The following is a 22,334-nucleotide window of genomic DNA, read 5'->3' on the forward strand; positions in this document are numbered from 1 at the left end:
GCCCCTCTCTGTGATTTTGCATGGTATACTGTAAGATAGGGAACTGAGGGCTGGATTCCAGTACAGTTTCTATGCTGCAACACACCTGGTAATTAGTTGGTTGGTTGAATCAGGTGTGCTTGAGCATGAAAATCATTAACTGTGAGGAATCTGGCTCTCCAGAGTTTCCAAGCCCAACCACTTTATGGCTGAGCTGTTGTTGCTCTTAAGCACTTTCATTTCACAATAATAGCACTTACAGTTGACCAGGGCAGACCTAGCAGGACAGAAATTTCACAAACTTATGCAAAAGATAGCAATGCATGTCTGTGCCACATTTAAAGCCCATCTATTCTAAAGTTAATGCCATATTTCAGTCCAATTGAATCCATAATTGGCATCAATATCAAAAACCATAAATCTGAAGTAATAAACCATAGGACAAGCAAAGTCGAAAACCAGCAAAAAGAAAAAAAAGGATAAAAAGGCCCAGAAATGCAGACCAGGGAAATGAAACACTGTAGTCCATAGGTAAGCATGATTAGCTGCTATGGAAAACAGTATTTTGGGGAAGATGACCTCTGATGGTGAGTATGGGGAAGCATGTAAGGGCCCCATCTGGTGGGCCACCTGAGTAACAGCAGGGGCAGACATGACAGACCGAGGTCAAATTCCCTCAGCCATTCATCCACAGGATGATTAGAGATGCCACTGAGTGAAAAGTACCAACGGTGTGTTCATCTGACACACAAATCGGCCAATGGTTACCCTAATAATAACCCATATCCACTATTAGGCCAATAATCAAGAGGTTTAAAATAGCTATTAGCTATGTTTAATATCCAAACCACCCGTGAACCAATATGTGTCTTCTAAATTGTTACATGTAATGCTGATGATGCTAAATCAGTAGCAAATCTGAAAAAATAAGTTTTCTTTGAGAACAGTTTTGTCTGAGAAGCCGCAGCATGTACCTCTGGCCTTAAACATATAAAAATGTAACAGTTTAATCCTAAACCTTTTTCGAAAAACTGTTGTAAAACAATATCTGAGGCATTAGGAAGTGTATTTGTAATGACTGTGTGTAATAACTTTGTGAGGCAGGTTCTGTGAGAGGCATTAAACTTAGTTTTTTAATTAATTTAGATGTCTGGTTTCGATCACCACCACTGTGAATTCTGACTCTTTATGTTTTTTCTAAAATTGAAAAATTCGCATCAAGCCACTCTTTATTTATTCACCAGACTTTATTTACCTCTTAACCATTAAATTTTGCAGAAAAAATGAAAAAGAAAAATGATGGAAAAGCAGAAAATTCCAGGCTAATGGTTAACAGCTAACCCCAAGAGACTGGCTTTTCCTTCTACTCCTTTTTCCCTCATGAACTCATTAGCAGTTACAGAATCTGATGTCACTCCTTTGAAAACAAACAGGACTAATTTACCTCAGGCTCACTGCATGAGAGGTGAGGGAGTGTTTTGCACTCTTCATATGGTGTGTTACGGTGTGTCTGCATTTATTTGCACACACACACACACACACACACACACACACACATTATATATATATATATATATATATATATATATACATATATATATATTAGTATCTCCAAAAAGGTAACTTAACAGGAGAAGGAAAAAACATACTTTAATTTCAATGTAAGTCAATGGAACCAGAATTTTTCCCATGTATATATATAGTTTTATTTATTTATTTTATTTATCTGTCTTCGGTCATAAGTCTATGTCCAACACTACGGAGCCCATAAATGCCACTGTGAAAAAAAAAATGTAACCACATTGTTTTCACGAAATCCATAGATCCACGCAGAGAACGGCTCCGTGCGATACTGCACTTACACATATTGAGGACTGCTTTTTTAGGACGTGAAGGAAACTCAGCCATTTTCCCTCCACGCTGCTCTGCTTCGTTCGTGTGTGTCGCGTCAGCAGCTCCAACAACACGATCCAGGAAGTTCCACGTCAGATCTGAGCTCGTCCAGCTCGAGCGCTGCAGACAGCGGCAGACCCGGCCAGAAGGAGCGAGAAACAGCCCTGAAAACAACATGGTGAGGGCAGCGCTGCTATCACTGCCGCACAACACAATTTCTGGAGGGTACAGGGGGGTTTTCTGTTGCCTTTTTTTCCAGCTCTGCGGGCGTCTTAGGTTAGTTATGTGTCAGTTTGCCAGCTAGCCAGCGTTAGCATTGCCAAGCTAACCGAGTTTAGCGGCGCTGGAGGCCACATAGACAGACAGCTAGCGAGCCACGTAGCTCTCCATTCAGTGAGTTAGGTGTCTGATTAAGCCCATAATTGTGCTTTGTGTCTACAACAGACTCCGTTATTCGTACTGTGAGCTAGCTAGTCAGCTAAAGTTGCTAGATAAGTTACCCAGCCTACATCCCAAGTCTTCATTTAGTTAGCTAGGTTAGCTTACCTGGCTAACTAACTCGCTAACTGGCTAAAAGTCAGTAATTAGCTCGTCTCAGCGGTCCGTGTGTAACTGCCATGTAACTTAGAAGTGTGTGTGTGTGTGTGTGTGTGTGTGTTTGTGTGTGTGTGTGTGTTTTTTAATGACAGCCCTCAATAATAATTTACTAGATGTTTATATTTTAACGGTAGAGACCCGCTGTGGCTGCTTGGGTTACTTGGCTTGGCTTATCTGACGTTTCATAAAGATGCGACTACCAACACCAACGTTAACGCTACTGCATCATCTAACCCGAGCGATGCTTTATTTCAGCGTTTTCTCTGGGTTTTGTAGTACATTGTGTCTCGTTGTGCGCTCGCTTGTGTCCACAGTGCCTTAGGTAGGTGAGACTGGGGATGCAGTGGAGCTAGGTGTGAGCAATATGACAATATTTTGTCGTTATCGTGATAAATAAGCTAGCGTTACATGTTTTATTGCAGTGTGAGCATAGTTAGGCCTGTTTGATTGGATTTGGTACAGTGTAGGTTGTAAAACACAAACGTCATTGTAGTTGCAGGTTATTTAGTAGTAGTAGTATTGATGTTGTTGGTGTTTATATGGCTGTGTTTTTTACATATAGCACTATAGGTTCTAATCTGGCTCAACTCAAGTCTTAGAAAAGTCTTCTGAAAACACTTAGTGTTACTTAAAGAGGTGACAAAATCCAGATACGCTCAGAAAGGCGTACTGTAACATAATTTATCACGACAACGATAAAATATTGTTAAAAGAAGTGGTTAGTTTCATACTATAGAGTACACTTTTCTGAATATACTGTGTACTTCTACACAAACCAATTGCATTTTTTCCATCACAAACTGAGCAAAATTAGTCCAGTTTAAATGTATTTAGTGCAACACGTTGTCAAATATTGGAAATGAAGATCACAGCATCTGTCTTCTGAAAAATGTGGAGATGCATATTGTGCATGTTGAAAATGCTTTGAAGAATTGTGATGTAGCATTTTTGCCATGTTGCTCACCCCTAGGATGCACCGATAAGGGAATTGTGGGTCGATGCTGATATCCGATATTTTTCATGTGCATGCAGTGGAGTCCAAAAGTCTGAGATGACACTAAAAATCTGGTATTTATTTCACTTAAACATGGAAATAGACTCAGTTTTGCAATGGTGAAAAAATCTAAACAAAATTTTGACAGTTAAAATAAAGAAGAAATATTTGAAATTCTTTCTAGTAAAGGTGGGTGATATGGCAAGAATATAATATTGTGATACTTCAAGAACTTTGCATGATACACAATATGCACAATATGTATTTTTTCAGGCATCTGATCAGTTGGAACTAAGTGAAAAAGAAGCAGTAGTACTGTATTTAAAAAAGAGTGCTGTCAGATGCTGTGAATACAGTCATCTTCATTTCCAATATTGCAGTATTTGACAATGTGTTGCACTAAATACAGTTAAACTGGACTAATTTTGCTCGTTTTGTGATGGAAAAAATGCAGTTGGTTTGTGTAGAAGTACACAGTATATTCAGAAAAGTGTATTTTATAGTATTGCAACTTTATCTATTAGGATAATGATCTGTCATATTGCCCAGCTTGCATTTCTAGTTCACTATTCAAGTAGAACCAAATTTGTGATATTGACCATTTACAAAAAGGCCTTATTCCTTCCATTGTAGCACATGTTCAGTTGGCCATTAGGTGAATTTGATCTACTCTAGCATGAGTCCATACCAGCTCAAGTGGATGTTGTTATTAAACCAAAAGGGAGACATACTGCAACAAATACTAAGAAATACTGAAAGTCATATAAACATTCAAAGATTCTACCTTCCACTTAAATTATGCTGATAATTGAATTTGCAATGAAAAATGTTGTTAAATTAGAAAAGAATGCAAAATTGTCACCAGTGGTCTCAAGACATTTGGACCCCACTGTGTATGCCATTAGACAAACGTTAATAAAACGTTGATACTAAGTCTAAATTCACCTGGATTAGCATTAGTGAGAAATGAATTGGTTGAGGCTTACAAATACAGAAAAATGCATACATTTTAGCTCAGTAGCCGGGCATCTCCTACATCAGAATATTTAACTTTACTTTTAAATATCATTCAGATCAAATCATCTGTATTTTTTCAATGAGTTTTTACAAATACTGATGTGTTTCCAATATGCTCGGTCCTCCCTTGTAACAATATGTGCATGTAGGTTTCAAAAATGCCTAGTTTCTGCTTTAGTAATGCAGTAGTAGGTAAAAGTGAAGTGGGTGATCACATAGATGGTAATTTATGCTTTTATACTTTCTCCTGTAGCCTCTCAGGCTGGACATTAAGCGCAAGCTCACGGCTCGGTCCGACCGTGTCAAAAGTGTGGACCTTCATCCCACCGAGCCATGGATGATGGCCAGTTTGTACAACGGCAGCGTCTGTGTCTGGAACCATGAAACACAAGTGAGTGAAAGATCATTTTGTGTGGAAAGTTTTGTCAGTGAACTGCAAACGGTAACATTTGTAGTTCATGTGGTTCAAGACTGATGTCAAGAATAATTTATAGCAGCAAATTATATATGTTTTATGTTGATACTGTTTCCTTTCATCACCTTTATAGACCTTGGTGAAGACGTTTGAAGTATGTGACCTGCCAGTGAGGGCCTCGAAGTTTGTTGCCAGGAAGAACTGGGTCATCACTGGAGCGGTAAGTAGAACGTCACAACATTTGTATTAAGATCACTTCACGTAGCACCTTCCTCCTCCAGGATGGGCAAATATCTTGGAAAACAAAATTTTTCTTACTTTTTTATTGACATACTCTTTATTCCCTATATATGGAAGTTAAGCTGCACAAACAGCCTGTTTTAGATTCACTGTTTCTGTGAACCAACACATTTCCATACATCTGCTTATTCAGCCTACAGCAGTTTAGCCCAGTCCATTCATTTAGAAGTTTTAAGGAGTCTTTCAGCCAGGATTGTTTTTTGAGTGAGACACAATACAGGACAGATAATCAGAACAGAGATCATTTACATGCATCAGTCTTAAAGGCACAGTAACACAACATCCTGTTTAATTCTAAAAGACAGAGATCTTGAGACACACACACACACACACACACACATTTTCTAAGCCGCTTCTCCCTCAGGGTTGTTGAGGGGGGGTGGGGGGTGGGTTGGTTTCTGGAGCCTATCCCAGCAGTCAGAGATCTTGAAATAGTTGTGTAAAAATGAATTATGACTGTTTTTGGTGCATAAGCCGACACAGATGGTATAAGTGGACGTCTGTCGGGACAATTAATAAAATGTAGGATATTGGCCCTTTAAGTGTAAACCAGTTGTATTACATATTAATAGCATATGAATTTAAGACGTCTTTGAAGCTTAGTAATTTTTACTGCATCTCAGATGCTGTTATGGTAACAAATTTGGCTGGACATGGAGTAAATCACTTACTTTCCGCCCTCTTGTTCTCTAGGATGATATGCAGATTCGTGTTTTCAACTACAACACACTGGAGCGGGTCCACATGTTTGAGGCCCACTCAGATTACATCCGCTGCATTGCTGTACACCCCACCCAGCCCTACATCCTTACGAGCAGTGGTATGTACAGATTCATTTTCACATGATCTCCTCTAAAAGAAGGAAACAGGATTGATGTCTGAGTAATTTATAAGTGCATGAATTTGACACTATTTGTATTTATGTGTGCATTCAGATGACATGCTGATTAAGCTGTGGGACTGGGAGAAGAAGTGGTCATGCAGTCAGGTGTTTGAGGGCCACACACACTACGTCATGCAGATTGTCATCAACCCGAAAGACAACAACCAGTTTGCCAGTGCATCTCTGGACAGAACCATCAAGGTATTTGATTGACATGTGTAAATATGCAGATATGGTTTTACACACAAACATTTTTTTTTATTATTATATTGTTTTTCATATAAACATCATGTATGTACATAAATTAGAGCAGGGCTGCTCAAGATGTCCCTAAGTTGGCCTTTGAGAATTTAACCCACTAGAACGGTACACTGTCCCAACTCCCTAACACAATGAGAGAGCATATTAAATATAACTACAGTGGGAAGCAAAAGTATGAGACCGCTGCTGAAAATGCTTTTATTTTTGTTCTTTTCTAATTTAATAAAAAGTGAGTGAAAAAGTAGACTTTTTAAAATATTTATATGAATTTCAGAGTTTTTCAGTGTTTGTCTCCGTATTGCTTTGATGGTGTGCAGTCGAGCTGGCGCAGACTCTGATTACTAACAATGAAAATAGTGTTTGATGAGTAGATCAAATCCACCTGAAAGTCATCTGAACATGAGCTTCATTAGTAGAAAAGGGGAAAAAATGGCCTTTTTGTACAAAGGCTTTAACGTGTTAAGTTTTATGAATTTGCTTAAATTTTAACTGCAACCTAATGTTTTTTTCATTTTGTCTTTATTTTTTCAAAATACTTAAATGGTCTACTACTTATTTCCCTGATTAAATTAGAACAGTACCAGATTTTCAATGTGGTCTCAAGAGTTTTGGACCCCACTGTATGTAATTCTGTATTTTAGTCAAGTATAATCCAGTATTTAGTGAAGTGTTTTACCAACAAAATGTATTGTAAAAGTAATAAAAAAGAAAAAAATGGAAAAAGTTCTGTTGAACTGTATAAAATAAGAGCTCTGTATCATTTATGAAATACAAGTAAGTGTGTGTGTGTGTGTGTGTGTGTGTGTGTGTGATATATATATATATATATATATATATATATATATATATATATATATATATATATATATATATATATATATATACATATATATATATATATATATATATATATATCACACACACACACACACACACACACACACACACATACATATATATATATATATATATAAAATCAAACCTGAAAATGTTTGCTGAAAATGCTAATATGTTGGCATTGATCACAAGCTACATATTCAGGCACCCTTTACTTTTACTGCATATTTCTAGACTTGCATACTGTTGTGTATTTAGACCTACTGCCCTACAATATTTCACTATAGACACCCAAGTAAATAGTTTGGGCACCCTGCACTAAACTTCAACTATCCGTCCATATAATATAATTAATAAAATATAATATATAATAAAGTATATAAATATAGTATCTCTTAGATGACTAAAGGAGGGCAGATGGATTATTTTGATGATGTGAGTACACTGCTATTTATTTATTTTTCTTTTGTGGTGCCGTAGGTCTGGCAGCTGGGCTCATCGTCTCCTAACTTCACTCTGGAGGGTCATGAGAAAGGAGTGAACTGCATTGATTATTACAGTGGAGGAGATAAGCCTTATCTTATTTCAGGAGCTGATGACAGGCTGGTAAAGATTTGGGACTACCAGGTATAGACCTCCTTTCTTTTTTTAAGCAAAGATGTTTTTCTGTTTGTTTGTTTTGTTTTTTCTAATTAGTTTTTTTATTTTTTTATTTTTAATTAAAAAAAAAAACATTTTTCCAATAGACAGCCAGTCTCTATTGTTACTATATCATACAGTGAATATATAATTTAATTAGGAAAACCCTTATGGAACAAACATACAAACAAAGTAACTAAGAATATGTAAAGATATGTTATTGAAATAGTTTAAAATTCACAGTTATTTAAAATCACGGGGACAGTGGTTTCACAAGGCTAAGGTATCAGTGGAGTCTGAATTTTTTACATTTGACCAAACAGCTTTCCAAATAATGTAGAACTCAAGACCACGTTTTGTTTTAAGAGATTTTTTTTGGGATTACAGGGTGCAGGTACTGTTTTGATGGGTTTACATGGGGAGTTGAGTTAATGCAGTTATCACAGTCTTGTTTGAATCCTAAATCTCAGTGACCTGCATGCTCCCATGTCAGTAATGGTCAGCATTTGCGTATTATAAAGTGTTGATAGTTATATGCTGTGTGAATTTTGAGTTTCCCAAATTAAGGCAGTATGTATCATCCTTAACAAATATATGGCTCTAAACATTAAACATGTAAAATTTTAGAAAACATTATTTTAGTGTTTACTTTTCACTGTAAATTTCTTTGCTAATGATCATGCCAATGTTATATTGATTTCTTTTAAGACAGCTAGATAGATGTTTAGAATGAATGAAATTACAGTAAATGGCCAATTTTCTTGTTTCTACTAATTGAATCTACTAGCTGAGTGTATTGTTTGGTCTGGTGGCAATGCATAAAGTTGTCACTCTCATCTCTGAAGTTTAAACAGAGATGTCTTATACTGTGCCAATCAGTCATTAACGTTACAGCTGTTCTGTGGTAAAACGACATTATCCCACCCCGCTGTAAGAAACATAACCCACCCGGATAGTATTTAAGTTGCCTTGCTAAGACAGTGTGGCCTGTGAGGATGTTTGATTTGGCACACTAAAAAGTTACGCTAACCCCACCTTATCACCCGATGATAGGACAAACGTTTGTCTATGCTTTATGTTGCTTAAACCTACCTACCTTCATTGTATACATTTGTATTTTTGACATGCCATAAACATTGCACTTGGGCACCTTTCGCCTAAGCTAAGTTTGTTGGGTTTTATTCTAAATGTCACTTCAGAAGGGTACGGTTCAGTTAGAAAGACAGACCTTCTTCCTTTTAGCATCTTTCTTTGTGCTCCAGCATTAACTGCCTCATTTTTTGCTCCTTTAAAGTTCCTCTCATGTCTCCTCAGAATAAGACGTGCGTGCAGACTCTGGAGGGTCATGCCCAGAACGTGTCATGTGTGAGCTTCCACCCAGAGCTGCCAATCATCGTCACAGGATCTGAAGATGGTCAGTCTGCCTGAAGGGAATTTGCCAAAAATGCAGATGTGGCCAGTGACTTCTAAGGCTAGACGAATCAGTTAATGACATCCAGTAATAGCCAGCTTTGACAAGTCATATTGTGTTTCCTTACTGGTGTTTAGGTACAGTGCGTATCTGGCACTCCAGCACCTACCGCCTTGAGAGCACACTGAACTATGGCATGGAGCGAGTATGGTGTGTGTGTGGCCTGCGTGGCTCCAACAACGTGGCGCTTGGTTACGATGAGGGGAGCATCATTATCAAGGTAATATGTTATTGCCATACAATCAGAGATTATTTGAATTGAATGATATAACATGATGATGTACATTCACACCTCACACATGCTTTAATAGTACTACTAGGCCAGCTCGATTTAAACATTCAAAGCATTTAAGCATTGAAACAACATTTTATGTATGTTGCAGTTTTAAAGTGAATCTGTCAGTAAAGCAATAAATAATAATATTGGAGTAGCCTGTTGACTGTCTGTTGAACTGTCCAGCCAAGACTTAAAAGAAAAAATCTTTTGCTTTATATAATCTTTTACTTCTGGTGTACACAATGTATAGCAGCAAACATTTAATGTTACTTCTTATTCATAGTTTGTAACTACGAAGATACGTCCATTTGTGCGATCCTGCTGGTGTGGGTCTCCTCTTTATCAGTGATCAACACAAAAGCAATTTGGTGCTAATAGCTTCCTTTGTGGAGGTTGTTCAGACTGTGGATACCCTTTTCATTATTAACATTGCAAACTATGCACTAAGCTTATTTATCAAGAATGTGTCTTAATTGATTAATATGTGAATGATTTTAATAAAGCAATGGTGACAACCCTATAAAAGTGACCATTGAAAGTGACCATTTACCATTTTTGCCACCTTTTGAATTTCAGTGTAATGCTGTTTTTGCCTGCGTTGTGTAGCCTTCTTTGCCTCCTTTGTTTGCTTATCACAATCCATGCCAATATGACTGTCAGATGATTTGATGTAATTATTTCTGTGTTTCTTGATCAGCTTGGACGTGAGGAGCCAGCCATGTCTATGGATACCAATGGAAAGATTATCTGGGCTAAGCACTCTGAGGTCCAGCAGGCTAACCTGAAGGCCATGGGGGATGCTGAAATTAAAGATGGAGAGAGGCTGCCACTGGCTGTAAAAGATATGGGCAGCTGCGAGATCTACCCACAGACTATTCAGCACAACCCTAATGGAAGGTTAGTTCACACAAGATAGTAAATCCAAATTGATACTTAAGCATCAATAAGCATTTCAAGGACTCTTTAGTGAAGTTGTATGAAAAAAAATTAGAACTACTTCTAATTTAGCTGCTTTGAATATGCGAAAGCAATCAATCGTGTATTTGTTATTTTTGGATGTACGCTAGTGTTGTAATGTTAGACTGGAAAATTTGTCTTAATACACTGGGCATCTGGGCTCTCTTTATGAAATATGTTAGAAATGTTTGTCTGTGACTAACTGACTAATTAAGTTTCCTCTTGATTGATGTCACTAGGTTTGTGGTGGTTTGTGGAGATGGAGAGTATATCATCTACACAGCCATGGCTTTGAGGAACAAAAGCTTCGGCTCAGCCCAGGAGTTTGTCTGGGCCCATGACTCTTCTGAGTAAGATTTTTTCAGTCCCTGCAATCACTGCACTGCAGTACTAACAGCATGCATAAATAATAGGTCTTAGAAGACCTGCTAAAATATTCATGTGATGCTTTCTATCAGAAAAGTTTTAGGTTGTATTTGCAAGTGAACAAGATTCTAGGTGATGCACAAGATTATCCAGTTGCAAACTATGACCTTTAGGGCTAGGTTTTCCATTTGAGCCATAAATATCAAATCTTGGTTGGAGCGTTTAAGTAAATGCTGTACCAGTTAAAGAGGGTGGAAAATTCAAAAAAGGTTTTTCAGACATTTGAAGCTCTTAAGAGACGTGATGTTTTATTTGAAGCTTGTGACGAGTATGGTTTACCTTCTAGCAGTTTCTCAGAGAGTCTTTCAGTAGAGAGGCTGTTGTCGAGCTGCCGCTGATATTTTCAATTGCTGAATTCTCAGTCAGTGATGTATCTAGGACTTCCATAAGGACTAAAGTGAGGGTTTTTTCATGAAATGGGTCCTGCACATTGGAAATCAGAGCTCGATTGGTTGATTTCTCTGCATGCTCTCATGCACTAGTTAATCTTGCACATTGGGACTTCTCTTCAGCTCTTGAATTCGTAATCAAGAGGAGAGCTGGCTTAGCTAAATTTACGTATACCCCATGGAGAAAAACAATTTCTAATTGAAACTGAGTTTCAAGAATTTAACCATTTAGTTTTCATTCAAAACTTTACGATGAGACCAGAGTAATACTGTAATACTGGCAGAGTTTAAATACAAGCTTGATTCTGTTGAATAAAAATTACAATAAAAATAAAATTAACAAAATAAACAAATGACATATAATGGTAGCTTTCACCTTTTCTGCCAGTGAAAAACTGGTGATGAATGTGAAGAATAAATACTCGATGTGCTTCAATGTGCTTTTTAATACAGCTAAGAAAACGCTATATATGCTCCTTTTTGGGCAACAAGCACCACGATGAGGGTCAAGTTGTATTCAGTAGAGGATCATCTGTCATTGCAAATTATCCAATATTGTAAAAATGCAAAAATGTGCTGATGTGTAAATTATTGTCCTTTGATTCTCTTTGACATTATATATATATATATATATATATATATATATATATATATATATATATATATATATATATATATATATATATAATTGCTTTGACTTGATTCAACTGTTCACTTCATATAGTCATTCTACTCTTTGATTAGTTAAAAATACATACGGTAGAAAAGATTGCAGTTTATGGTAGACTATTCAAACTTTCATGCTTTCTGTACAGAGTATAATTGTCAGTATAAGAGATACATTGTTAACAGTTATTGATAATTATACTATAGTTGTATTACGGTCTTTGTTTTGAGAATTGATTGAGAATGTTTGTCTAAATTTACATTAGCAACCGAGCTTACTGATATAAATCATTTTCTCATGAGTGCCTAAACACAGTATTAGTCCTGGTGTAGCAATCATGGTTTCTTGCTATTTCTGACTGGGATTTTATCAAAGTGTCAAATGAATAAGAAATCTTGTGTTATTCTGATGTGCAGGTATGCAATCAGAGAAAGCAATAGTGTTGTGAAAATCTTCAAGAACTTCAAGGAGAAGAAGTCTTTCAAGCCAGATTTTGGAGCTGAGGGTACAGCACATTTAATTTCACAATTTTTATACAACCCCATTTTCCAGAAAAGTTGGGATCTTGTGAAAAATAAAAATAGAACACAGTGATATGCAAATCATGTCAACTCTATATTTAATTGAAAATAGTACAAAGACAACATATAAAATGTTGAAACTGAGTAATGTTTTGATTTTTTTTAAAAAGTGCCCATTTTGAATTTGATGCCAGCAACATATTCCAAAGGAGTTGGGACTGGGGCATGTTTACCACAGTGTTACATAAACCTCTTCTTTTAACCTGTAACACAAGTGTTTGGGGACTGAGGAGACCAACTGCAGTAGTTTTGAAAGTGAAATGTTTTTTATGTTCTTTGTTCTCTCGTTTTTTTTTTTTGTTTTATAATATGCCAAATGCAGGCAGGCCATTTAAAAAAATTTGATTTTAAAAAATGTTGATTTCTTGAACAACAGGACCCCTTTCTCGCTTGGCCACGGTCCATCTTAAATGAGCTTGGGCCCAGGGAAGAAAGCGGTGTTTCTGGGTCCTGATTTTATATACGGTCTCTTCTTTGCATGGAGTTTTAATTTGCATTTGTGGACGAGATGAACTATTTTCACAGACAGTGGTTGTCAGAAGTGTTCCTGAGCCCATGCAGTGATTTCCACTACAGAGTCATGTCAGTTTTTAGTGCAGTGCTACGGGAGGGCCTGCCAATATTTGTCTTCAGCCTTGTCCGTTGGACACAGAGATTTCTCCAGATTCTCTGAGTATTTTAACGATGTTATGTATCGTAGATGATGTTGCTGTTTTTTTTATTGAGAAATGTTGTTCTTGAATCGTTGGACTACTTGCCTGTGCAGTCTTTCACAGATTAAGAGTAACTTCTGAAAGACTGAGTCTGGGATGCTCTTTTTGTCTTCAGTCAAGATTGCTTTTACTGATCTGTTGAGCATTTAACCACCAGGTCGAGGTCCCAAATTTTTTGGAAACGGGATTGTAACTAAAGTTGCTAACTTGAAGTGATGTGTAATTTTGAGCAAATGCTAATCCATGTTTGTGTGTTTTTTTTAAAAGGTATCTATGGCGGTTTCCTGCTGGGCGTCAGGTCTGTAAACGGTTTGGCCTTCTATGACTGGGAGAACACAGAGCTCATTCGCCGCATTGAGATTCAGCCCAAACATGTAAATATATTGGACATCGCTTCATTTCGCAAAACTGTTTTTAATCATGGATATTTGCAGTGTTGCTCGTAAGTCACAGTGTGATGATACGTGTATGATGAGTTTTCTGTTTATCCTTAGATCTTCTGGTCAGACTCTGGAGAGCTGGTTTGTATTGCCACCGAGGAGTCTTTCTTCATCCTGCGTTATCTGGCTGACAAAGTGGCTGCATCACAGGAGTCCAACGAGGGGGTCACAGAGGATGGTATTGAGGATGCTTTTGAGGTTAGAGGACTGTTTTGATCGTTACACTTTTAAAAATCCAATTTAGATGGTTAAATTGAAACGTTCAGATTACTGAAAGGGATTTGAGCACTACAACATAAAGAGAAAAGAGAACTGTCCGGGAGTAAGGCTGCACGACTAATCTAATTATCTAATAATAATAACAATAATAATATCTAATATAAAATAATAATAATAAACATTCATTTTTGAATTTTTTATGTCCAATATAGTAAATTCAGTTTAAATTGTGATTATTTTATGTAAATTAAGATCCAGGCTGTGGTTTTTTTTTTTGTTTTTTTTTTGGGCAGTGAAGACCATATTTACGTAAGCTTGAATGCTGAATGTATTATGATTACCAGTTAGCTGTGGTTGTGTTGTCATGTACACAGCACATTTGGTTGCTTCCGAGGGACCGGAGGGACCCACAGACATTAGACAGTTTACTCCGTGTTGCATTTTCCGGGTTGCATTTTGTGTTGGAGCTAAAATGTGGAATGCCTCACTGGACCTGAGGACTGGCTTAAATAGCACTGGTCTAACTCATCAAAAGGTGGTTCACCAAGCTCCCTGTTATTGGGATACATGAAAATTAACAAAGCGCTTATAAAAGACCTTACACTTGGTTTACAGATGTGTTGTGTGCTTACACATACAGAGAAAGGTGGCATATTGATGGTTATTGGTATCGGCCCAGTATCAGCAGAAGATGAACTGGATGTCTGAAGGATCCAATTATGTAAAAAAGCTATCCTGAAATAGCTCACACTCACATTCCTCTCATATGTACTGTTAGCATGTATTTCTTCTTGTGGGATAGCAGAGTGAATGAATAGTTTGTGCATGATGCCCAAGATAATGCTTATCTCAAGTGAAGTGCTTCAATTAAAAACAAACTTAAGTAATAGTAACGTTATCAGTTAATATTCAAGGAGTCATTATTGGTATCAGTGTCATGCCTTCTCTACATTCAGTGTAAATTGAGCTAGTTCTTGATGAGAATTTGATTTGCAAGTGAACAGGTCTGCATTGGTCCCGATGAGGCATTGGGCAGTGCATTTGCTATTTATTCTCCCGTCGCTGTTGGTTATTTTAAAAGTAAATGTGAACCAAGTAGCATTGAAGTTCAGAATGACAACCCAATACCACGTCAATTTGATTGCATAAAACATTAACCAGCTTGCTGTGCATATCTGTGTGTGTGCAGGTCCAAGGAGAGATCCAGGAAATTGTGAAGACTGGCTTGTGGGTGGGAGACTGCTTCATCTACACTAGCTCTGTCAACAGGCTCAACTACTTTGTAGGAGGAGAGATTGTCACTATTGCTCACCTGGACAGGTACAGTAGATGTTTGTCTTATTAGACTGTCACAGAGTTGATGGGGTACAGGGTGCCCAAACTTTTTGCTTTGCTAGGCCAAAATTTGTGGTCGGTCAAAAAAGGAACAATATAGCAATAAAGAAGAAGGTCGATGGGTTTCAGAGAGTTTTTCAAATGCATCATGTAACATTACTGTATGAAATGCTTAAAACACGTTTTAAAAGGATTGAATTTAAAACTTTATTTACCGTAAGATCTGTTTGTTCTCTTATTTGGAGAGACCGGTGCAATGAGGGAAACTTTCTGGCAGGCCAAATCAAATACCCTTATTTTGGGGAGCCCAAGCACTAGTTGTGTAGTTTAGTCAGCACAACAGCCTGACCTTGACCTGGTCTTCTCAGGACTATGTACCTGCTGGGCTACATCCCTAAAGATGACCGACTCTACCTGGGAGACAAAGAGCTCAATATCGTCAGTTACTCGCTCCTGGTGTCTGTTTTGGAGTACCAGACAGCAGTGATGCGGCGAGACTTTGGAATGGCTGACAAAGTGCTTCCCACCATCCCAAAAGAGCAGAGGACCAGAGTAGCCCACTTCCTGGAGAAACAGGTAGGACCTCTCGAATGTGTTGGAACCTGAACACTAACAATGATTGTGTGTGTGTGTGTGTGTGTGTGTGTGTGTGTATATACACACTAGACAGATTGTACATATTACAGTCTACACATGTGATCTTGAGGACATTTTTGGATGAGATAATCTGCAGCTTTTTTTGCCATTTTGGATGCATCTGCCTTTTTTGTATGTACATTTATTTATTTATTCATTTATACAGCTGTGAAGTTTTAAAGGAATATTATCACCCCAGAATAAATTTATACATGTACCTTCAACTAAATTGGTTTTGTACTTTTTTACTTTACAAATTTACTTTTAAATCGCTGAAACTTTCATTAAGGATTGATCTCATTTTATTGGGTCATCTCTCCACAGGGTTTCAAGCAGCAAGCTTTAGCTGTATCCACTGATCCAGAGCACAGATTTGAGCTTGCACTGCAGTTAGGAGAACTGAAGATTGCTTACCAGTTAGCAGTAGAAGCAGAGGTAAGTTTCCTATCAGGAATATCCAAGTAAGAAACGAGTCATCTCTCAGTCAGATTGTTTATCTAGCTTTTTTTTTTTTTTTTACTTGAATGCTACTCTGGATGGTGCTCTTCCTGCGGTTCAGGAACTTGGCTGTGATGTGTGTTGGCTCTCAGCTGCTGGCTAATGCCAATCTGCCCTTGAGCAAAGCACTTAACCTCCAAGTAGCTCCAGGGTAGCTTGGTTAATGAAAGTCACTCTGGGTGAAATGATGTCTTGGCTGTCAGTACAAAGTCATATTTTATTTCTTCCTCTCTAGTCTGAGCAGAAGTGGAAGCAGTTGGCTGAGTTGGCCATCAGTAAGTGCCAGTTTGGGCTGGCCCAGGAGTGCCTCCATCATGCCCAGGACTATGGTGGTTTGCTGCTGCTGGCCACCGCCTCCGGTAATGCTACTATGGTGAGCAAATTGGCCGAGGGTGCTGAACGTGACGGCAAAAACAACGTGGCCTTTATGACCTACTTCCTGCAGGGCAAGTGAGTATATTGGGCTTGTATATAGGTTCTTGTTAAAGTTTTGCTTTCAAGGATTGACTAATATTAGATGTACGCACCTTGGAAATTTAGGCCAAATGTTTGAAAGCAAGACTTCACTATAATATATATATATATATATATATATATATGTGTGTGTGTGTGTGTGTGTGTGTGTGTGTGTGTGTGTGTGTGTGTATATAATATAAAACACTATAATAGGCCTACAATGTTTTTTTTTTCCAGTACAGCCTGCAAAACTACAATGATTTTTATTAAATGTTTCATTGCACTGCAGTAAATCCAATTAGACCGTACTAATTATGCTGTGTTTGTAATAAATTGTTCAGTTGGTGTTTTACTGATATATTTAAATGCTCAGAAAAGTGTATTGTGAAATCATTTATCCCAATAACGATAAACACATGTTGCCCACCCCAGGGCTAAATTATTAAATTTCAGCAAATTTGTGCCCTCATAACCAGTTTGTAAAAATGACATGCTTAAGGTTATTTTTATGTTAAAAATCTGCTTACGTTTGGATTTTGATGCAAGTGTGCATATATTCTTCTGCTCAGGTTGGACCAGTGTCTGGAGCTCTTGATCCGGACCAATCGCCTGCCTGAGGCCGCTTTTTTGGCTCGCACATATTTACCTAGCCAAGTGTCCAGGTATGTCATAGTCACAAATCTGGAAATTACTCACTTGCTCACACTATCAAAATATCTGCATGAATTAGTGTTAATCATTTGATTGTGTCCTTTGCATGTGATATGTAAATAGAGCCAAGCGTGTGATAAATACTGAAAATAAGTGCACATCCACTGCGTATTCTGCACATTTTAATACACAGTCACTTTTTATTTGCTGATTTTAACATTTGGAAGAAATGAAAACTTAAATGTAGTCTGTGGGGAAAAAAAAGCTCATTTTGTTTTATACTTTTTTCCAGTATGTTAAACACAGCAAAATAATTAGAAATTTAACACAGAAATAAGCAGAATAATAGAATCATTTCATGTTTAAGTGTATTTTCTTTATAGGATGTGTTTTAATTTATTTCCACTTAGAAAATCTAAGATATCCACCAACTAATAAAGAGTATGTGTGTTACTGACAGAGTGGTGAAGCTGTGGCGAGAGAGCCTGGCTAAAGTGAACCAGAAGGCAGCTGAGTCACTAGCCGACCCCACCGAGTATGAGAATCTATTCCCTGGCCTAAAGGAGGCGTTTGTGGCGGAGCATTACCTCCGTGAGACTTGCTTGGGCAAGACCAGACCAGCCACTGACTACCCACTGGTCACGGTGAGGGCCTGTTTACACTTTCTCTGTCCGTCATCCTCTCCATCTTGTATTCAGCTCCTACTTCTGCTTCTTTTCATTGAATGGCAGTAAATAAGGCTGATTGGCTGATTATTAATTTATTAATTAAATTGGATAGGAAATTAGGATTTTTCTGTTTGCAAATTAGCTGGTCACTGAAGTAACAACTGTCAAAAGAACCACCAGATGTCTGAACTCTGTGCTCCACCAGAGGGCAGTGAGGTGCTGGCGTCTTACACTTTGCTTAAACTTTATTTGTTTAGTCTAAAGAGGGAAACATAAAAAGACAAAAGGCAGTTTAAAAATGACCTTTTTTATGATTCCCCCCCCCCCCTTTTACTGTGTTATAGCTTTATGTGCTTGTGAATAGTTGTCAGATTCATAAAGTAAACAGTGACTCCCTCCCATAGAAACCACTTTTCTCAGCTGCCTGAATTCCTCAATGGAATTCCAGCCTTTTACTTTTGTTACAAGATGATGCAATTTTGTAACACAATCCTTATTGCCCCCTTACCAGCAAGCTTGGCCAACCCTCACACACGAGAGCTACAAAATCAAAAATTACCACTCTGAAACATTCAGCGCCAGTCTGGCTTATGACGGTGGATCGGGTCTACCGATTTTTTTCTACCTGACTTTCAGGATCGGATTCTGGCTTAAACTGATATGGCAGAACTGACCGCATTATACGAATAGCCCCTCTGGCAGTTGACCACTCAGAACAGACTGATTGAACTGACAAATCAGAGCACACTATCAGGACGCGGGGCTTATTGGCACAGGAGGTCTTACAGAGCGTTTCAGACAGAGGGTAAATGGAGATGTACAGTATGAAAAAAAATGCGTTCTTAAAACACAGGCATGTAAATCTTTTCTGGTAGATCCCAAAAATAAAATTCTGAGCATTGAACATGAGCTTAGTAGTTTCCCTTTAAAGTAGGGGTCTTTTAATTAAAATTCAGTAAGGTCCAGTTAGAGAAAATTTTCTAAAACAAAGGTCTGGAACGTCATAATGTCTAACTTGCCTTATGATTCAGTGCCTTATACTGTAAAATGAAGTAGCCTAGTAGGTATATCAACATCTTATACAGTCAACAACTTTGATTTTGCCAAATCTAAAAGTACAATTCAGTCATATTTCAACATTTATTGTCTCTTTTTAGATCATATCATGTGAAAACTTCCCTCTGACTCACTTTCTTCTCTGACAGCTGTTTCTGTCCTCGTCCCGCCACTGTGTGAGCGTCACTCACTCAAGTCTCAGAGCTCATCGTAATGCTCAGATCTGATTAGCTGATTAGTGTCACATGTGATATTTATGATTATGTGATAGGTCTGAGTGAATTTATCACGTGTGGCATCTGCTGTTTTCCTGCTAAAAGGCAAGAGTAGCTAGTCTAATACCATTAGCAGAGACAATTAAAATGTTTCTGTTTTATCTTAAAGACTTTAGATTGATTCCTTTCTCTGTGTAAATTTTGTGCCTGCGGTGAACAGTGAGATGCTGAGTCTCTGGCCTCCTAACGTGTCTGTTGTGCGGTGCTCCTTTGTAGGTCTCACTCAAAGGAATTCACTAATAAGTTTCAATCGATTCATGGATACACCACGACCAAAAAGAGAGCCCATATGACTACCATCCCTTCATTGCTTACCCCATTAGGGTCACACTGAATTTGAGAATACTTTTATTAGTTTTTTAATCTCTTCATGGACCAGCTGCCATATAGATGCAGTACATGTTTCAGTTTAATGAATCAAATGGCTCCCTCTGCTCCTCCGGCACCAGTCTGCACAGAATACCCTGAGCACGGAAAAAGACAGAGAGGCAGCTTTTACTATACGTATCCCTCGCCTTTGGAGTAGCCTGACAGAGGAGGGCTCTGCAGTCTGTGAATAATTTCAAACGTAAAGAAGGAACAGTGCTCGTACTTCAAAATCCTTTTATCTTGTTTTAGTTTTAATTTGATTAATTTATATTAGATGTTTATTCCTTACTCTAATATTTACCTGTTATATAAATTGTCTTGTTTTAAATTTTCTTTTTATCCATCACATGAGGCTAATAATGCCTCACAAATTCAAACTGATGAATGTGCCCTTCTCTTATACTGTGATGCTAGTGTTCATTGCTATTTGTCTGACTCTTTCTGCCTAGCCTAATGAGGAGCGGAATGTTCTGGAGGAAGCCAGCGGTTATGAGCCCAAAGGCGTCCCCCCCACCCTTATACAGGTAGGTTTTTGCATCTGTAGGCACACAAAAAAACTAATATATGTGTTCAATTCTTTAAAAAGCACCCTATTAAGATGCAGGTTGTATTCTGTTTGTGTCGGTAGTCTATTGCAGGCTTCACACATTTTACATGCAAGTCTGGGAGTGAGAATAATCACATTTGAAATACAGTTTCTACAGTAGCTGTTTAGCTGAATGGCTCAGATTCTCATCCTACAGCTGATCAAGCAGGGTTCAAGCCCAGCTCAGGGAACCACCCGTTTGGCTTCTATCGCTTCATTCCCACCAGTCTAACTGTGCCAATGCTTAGAATTCTCAGCTGTTATGTCTCGCTCTGGGAAACCTGCAGCAGAGACAGTTGGGAATTTTCAATTTTCAATAATATTTAGAATTGTTATTTAGGTGGAGGCTTTAAACAAGCCTGTTCATTTTGCCTCTCCCTGCACTGTATGTTATCTTCATCTTATTTGTGTTTGTTTTAAATTGTGCAAAACAAAATCTAAGCTACTTCTAACATAGTTTAATGGCTTATTAATGTCCTCTGGAGTATAACTGCTTATATCTGTGTGCTCTTGCAGAAGGTAGAAGACACTCAGGAGGCTACAGAAGAAGCTGGAGTATTGGCCTCAGTCATGGCTGCTGTTTCAGCGCCTATCGCCGCTGCTGTAGCCAGTGTGGCTCCTCCAGAGCCTGAACCTACTAAGAAGCCAGAGGTGGCCACTACAATAGCAAGCACGTTGCAAGATAAGGTGCAAATGCTTAGCTTTTGTGTTACAATGATCCACATTTTCTTGCTTAATGTGCCTTACAAGTCTTGGGTTTATTATTGTGTTTGGAATTATACATTGCATGAGTTATTGTGTAGAGATTATTCTTGTTTTTCTGCCCCTTGTTTTTGAGTGTTTTTGTAAATGAAAGGTTTTCTGTTAGCGCTGCTTCATGACCATAGCCACTGAGATCCAGTTCTCTTAGTTAATAGATCTTTTGGCTCTGCCTGTAGACTCTGGAGGAACTAGAAGACGACCTGGACAACATGGAGCTGGATGACATCGACACCACCGACGTCAACCTGGACGACGACTTCTTAGACGACTGAACCCCAAATACCGAAGCATTATGTTTTATTTAAGAGACCAAGCCCTTGTATTTGTTCATGTCGTTTGTCATGCAAGTCCTCCAGAACTGCAGATGTGGAAGGGAATGTATATCTAACGAGGACTGAGGTGTGAACATGGCTGTCGCCGTGGATGAAAAGATGGGGAGAATTTTTTTGTTTGGTGAGTTCAAATTTTGTACTTGATGTAGGACCTTCAACTTTTTTTTCCCTTCTCTTTCTTTCCCCTTTCATCAAAGTGTATATTTACATTCATGTTTTTCTGACCATGTTAATCCAATCAATCTTAATAAATATTGTCAATTTCAACTTCTGGTTTAGTTACATCTTCACCAGGATCCCAGACAAATTTAACTGAGTTGTTAGTTTGCTCTTCACGTCTCACTCCAGGCAGATTTCAGACCTTGGAAAACGTCACGCAGGCTTCACTTAAGCCCAAACCTGTTTCTTGTTTTCACTCCTACCCCTTGTTTTTTTGAGTGTCACACTAATCCCTTGGAACAGAGTTACAAGGGGTAGTAGTTGAAATCTTGCCCTACGAAATGGGACCCTCGATTTAAAGAAAAACATTAAAAATCATTAATAGCATGCTAATGTCTCGGTAGCTAGATCGCTGATTTTCTCGTCCCACCTTAAATAGTCCAACATTTCGCTCACCTGAAGCGCCATTTAAGGTGGGACGGGAAAATTAGCTATTTAGCTTCTGAGACATTAGCATGCTATTAGTGTTTATTTTATACTTGTTAAAGGAAAACAACAATAATGCATTGAAACCACATTAAGAAAATAAAATGCTT

General features: G+C 38.0%; 1 protein-coding gene across 1 annotated transcript; it reads left to right on the forward strand.

Moving 5' to 3' along the window:
• Window positions 1-1,762: 1,762 nt before the first annotated feature.
• copb2 (COPI coat complex subunit beta 2) lies at window positions 1,763-21,846 on the forward strand. Its single transcript, XM_017723088.2, has 22 exons — window positions 1,763-2,050; window positions 4,734-4,871; window positions 5,029-5,115; window positions 5,889-6,015; window positions 6,131-6,279; window positions 7,657-7,803; window positions 9,130-9,229; window positions 9,364-9,506; window positions 10,261-10,460; window positions 10,760-10,870; window positions 12,419-12,507; window positions 13,564-13,670; window positions 13,791-13,934; window positions 15,145-15,275; window positions 15,659-15,866; window positions 16,251-16,361; window positions 16,660-16,874; window positions 17,450-17,542; window positions 17,992-18,175; window positions 20,349-20,423; window positions 21,002-21,172; window positions 21,424-21,846. Exons 1-22 carry the CDS (start codon window positions 2,048-2,050, stop codon window positions 21,517-21,519), a joined length of 2,829 nt encoding a protein of 942 aa, XP_017578577.1. The 5' UTR covers window positions 1,763-2,047; the 3' UTR covers window positions 21,520-21,846.
• The last annotated feature ends 488 nt before the right edge of the window (window positions 21,847-22,334 follow it).

Source organism: Pygocentrus nattereri, chromosome 2 (genome assembly GCF_015220715.1).
Source record: "Pygocentrus nattereri isolate fPygNat1 chromosome 2, fPygNat1.pri, whole genome shotgun sequence".
In the NCBI taxonomy this organism is placed as follows: domain Eukaryota; kingdom Metazoa; phylum Chordata; class Actinopteri; order Characiformes; family Serrasalmidae; genus Pygocentrus; species Pygocentrus nattereri.